General features: G+C 41.3%; 1 protein-coding gene across 1 annotated transcript in view; it reads left to right on the top strand.

Annotated features, from left to right (window-relative positions):
* Nucleotides 1–3,992, top strand: part of SAMHD1 (SAM domain and HD domain 1) — a 68,156-nt gene that overhangs the window by 19,286 nt on the left and 44,878 nt on the right. The window contains exon 3 of the mRNA XM_006875733.1: nucleotides 2,801–2,873. Coding sequence (XP_006875795.1) covers nucleotides 2,801–2,873 — 73 coding nt within the window. The remainder of the gene's footprint in view (nucleotides 1–2,800; nucleotides 2,874–3,992) is intronic.

Genomic DNA, 3,992 nt, shown 5'->3' with positions numbered 1-3,992 from the left:
CAACATGAATCTTAGACCTTCCTCTGAATTTTTTACCCTTTTTTGGGTTTGTTCTTCAATCTTAGTGGTATTGAGAGACTTGTGTTCCAGCTCACTGATTCTTCCTTCCATCTCATCTATTCTACTCCTCTGCCCTTTCAGAGAGTTTCCTATTTCTGCCATTTTGTTGTTGATTGTTTGGACCTCTTTCTGTAGGTTTTGGATTATTACCAGTGCTGTATCTATCTTGTTCGATTGTTCCCCTAGTGCTTTTCTGACTTCTTCCTTATTTTTCTCAATTCCATTGTAAAGTGTTTTGAAACATTTTATAATCATTTTTCTGAATTCTTTCTCATATATTTCCAAGGCCTGCCTTCCTTCCAGCATGGAGAGAAGGTCTACTTCTGGTTCATTTGTCTCAGATATTTTATCTTTTTTCTGGACATGTGCCGATATGGTCATCTGCTTTGGCTTCTTGGACATGTTTAATATTTATCTGTGGCCCTAATAATTAAGTATGTATTTTGGTAATGTTTTATGTTTTCTGATTGCCTCCAGGAAGATGTGATCATGTTGTGGTCTTCCGTTTTCTCTCCTCTTATTGCTTAACTCAGAGTAACTTTTACATGTGTTGCCTGTTTCCCTGGTTTGTGGCAGATGGTATTGGTTCTTGTCTGGATTTTGGTGTTTTATAAAGTGTTATTGCAGCTTGGCTATATGGCAGCAGTTGCTGACTCTTTTCGTGTAATGTAGGGGGACAGAGAGTCTTCCAATAGCAGAAGGGAGGCTATGTGACGGCCAAACAACACCAGTCGGGTAGAAGCCAACACCAAAACCAAAATCGAAATCAAAAACAAAAGCGGAGTCCTCCGATAGCAGAAGGTAGGCTATGTGACAGCCAAGCAACACCAGTCGGGTAGAAAAGAAAACCATAAGCAAAAAAAAAAAACAAAAATAGCAAACAATAGCCATAATGAGAGAAAAACAAAGCAACACAACAACAACAAAACACAAAACAGAAAAAAAACGATGGGGGAAAAGAAAAAAAGGAGGGGGGAGGGCCTGAAGAAAGAGGGGAAAAAAAGTGTAGCTTAATGTAAGGAAGTCTTTAATGCTCTACCTCTCTTTCAGTCCCTTCTGTGCTCTTCTCCTTGTTGGTATGCTGTGGAGTCGATCTTGACCCACAGCGACCCAGTATAGGATTTCCAAGGAGCAGCTGGTGGGCTTGAACCACAGTCCTTGCAGTTCAAAAGGCTTTTCAATCAGCCTCAGCAGGACTGCTTTGTTATTGGTGGTAAACAACTACTCAAGGGTGTCTCAATTTGGGCTGGCCTGTGCTCTTGAATAAGGCAGGCTCTAATCACACACACACATACACACACACAAAGGGGGGGCAGAAGAAAGAGGAAAAAAGCGTGGCTTAATGTAAGTAAATCTTTAGTGTTCTAACTCTCTTTCAGCCCCTTCTGAGCTCTTTTCCTTGTTGGTATGCTGTGGAGTTAATTGTGACCCACAGCCACCCAGTATAGGATTTCCAAGGGGTAGCTAGTGAGCTCGAATCACATTCCTTGCAGTTCCAAAGGCTTTGCTGTCTGGCGCATTAACCCACAGAATCACAGCAGGACTCCTTTGTTATTGGCATCTCAGCTTGGGCTGGCCTGGGCCTTGATGGGCGGGCCTGAGGCTCGGAGGCTAGGCAGAGGGCTGGCCTAGGCCAAAAAAGCTGAGGGCTGGGGCAGGCGGAAGGCGCGGCTGTGTCTAATGATATCTACAATGCCTCTCTCTGTCTCCCTGTGCCATGAACACCCCAATTTTCCCTATATCCATGCTGACAATGCCCAACGTGGCAACGAGGCCCCCCCTGGGATGGATCACGCTAATTCCTGTGGCCCCACTAGCTCTCCGGGAGCATCTGCCCTCTGAAAGACTCTGCTCAAGCCCTGAGCTCCACGCTCTACAATGGGCAGGGCAGTCCTCAGGGTGGGAACTAAGCGCAGGCAGGTAGAGGCTCAAAATGCTTGTAACTCCTCAGCAGTTTGATTTTTTAAAAAAGCAAACTCATAATGTTAAGGCCTAATATTTTATGTTTGCCCCAAGGCTGTCTGTCTACCAGGCCATGGCCTCCCTATGCAATTGTTGTTGTTGTTATGTGCTGTCGAGTCGGTTCCGACCCATAGCGACCCTGCACAGGGTTTCCGAGGGTGTAAATCTTTATACCACCCCCGTATTCTCCGGAGCCCTTGTACCTGTGCTGCCCGGTCAGGGAAGCGCCGGAAGTCCTCGAGCTCATTATCTTTTAATTCCACTTTTCAACCAACTTTTTGAAGAACCCCCCTCATAACTTATTCCAAAAATCCTCTTTCATTATTACTGTTTCCTAATTCAGAATGCTGTGTTGTGTTTTTACTTTTATATGCTGTGTGCATTCAAATCAAGAGGGTAGGTGTTGGTTTTAATTTGTTTAAAATATGTTTGACATACAAATTGAACATCCTAGTAGAGATGTATTTGGAAATGTGAAACTGAGGTGGGAAAAAATATCTAGATTAGAGAACATAGACCTGGACTTCACTAACAGCAGGAGATGTTGAAGTCCTGTGTTTATCAACTGAGAAAGAGGATCAAGGACATGGGGAGGCCTGCATTGATTCAACAGAGGAGTCTCTCGTGTCATAGTTGCTAAGGAGGAAGAGAGTTTCTAGGATGCGTGTATTTGAATTATTCATTGTTCCTTCCCTTTCTGTTCAAATAATCTAGAATGGATTGTTGGATTATTCTTAAGTAAATAATGATAGATTTACTTAACCTATTATATTTTTAGTTCCTTAGGAGAAAGAAAGAAGCTGCTTCATTATATCCAAAGCCTGAGTCAAACAGAAATTGTTACAATGAAGGTAAGAATCTGATTTTATTTCATGGTTTTAAATATAAATATAAAGTAATGTAACTCAGTCATGTAAAATTTCTTTTAAAAAGAATGAAAGAAAATCTGCTTCTGGGCAGTAGTATTGTGGGTAATGTAGATCTTTTTACTTTTCTAAGTTGCAACTTCTAAAATGAGCAGAGTATTTAAATTTTTTTTTAAAAGACTAAAATATTGTAAACATACAGAAAAGCACAAATAGACTACCACCCAGCTTGTCAAATCTGAACTTTATGCTTTACTTGCTTTAGACTCCTGTTTTTAGAGCAAATGTTAAAAACAACTAAAGGCCTTCTTTCCCTCTTATTTTCATCCTTCCTTTCTAGAAGTAAGTATCATCCTCAATTCAATGAGTATTTTTATACTTTTACTATATATTCATATTTATATCCATAAACAATGTGTAGTACTGTTTTACATCTTTTTAAAACTTTATTTAAAACGTATTGCACCATAAGTAACCTTCTAAGACTTTTCCATTTAACATTTTATTTTTGAGAAGCATTCATATTGCTGTATATAGCCCTAGTTACCCCTCAGTTGGAGTCCTGATATGGCGCTTTAGAATCAGCACTGAACCTGAAGGTCACTTTGATCCACAAGGTTGGCAGTTCAAACTCATCAGGCACTCCTTAGAAACAGGGTCTTCATCAGTCAGAACCAACTCAGTAGCACTTAACAACAACAACTCCTCAGTTGGGAACTTTTGGTGTGGCATTGTAAGATAATCACTGGACTGTGAACCACAAGGTTGGAAATCATTCAATTGAGATTCTACCTTCCCCTGCTCTGTCTGGAACTAGGCTCCTTCTTGAAAGCTTGTAAGCCAGTCACTTCATGCCTTTGTAGCGGCCCTCTCACACACACACCCCATTTTGGGTAGCCAATGTTTTAGTTGACCATCCCTGTCGATCCTGTGTACCAATGGGGTGGGAGTAATCCTTGCTGTAATGATTTCCAACCTGTTGGGACGGGGCTAATGAAAGGAGATGGGGATCAGACTCTTGTGGTACAAGAGTGAATAATTACTATCAGGACTGACTGTGAGGGTCAGAAATGTAAAGGTAGATGTTTTGTAACAAAAGGAGGG

The sequence above is a fragment of the Chrysochloris asiatica genome, unplaced genomic scaffold, assembly GCF_000296735.1.
Source record: "Chrysochloris asiatica unplaced genomic scaffold, ChrAsi1.0 scaffold00337, whole genome shotgun sequence".
Taxonomy (NCBI): Eukaryota; Metazoa; Chordata; class Mammalia; order Afrosoricida; family Chrysochloridae; genus Chrysochloris; species Chrysochloris asiatica.
This window is presented reverse-complemented; position numbering and strand designations above follow the sequence as displayed.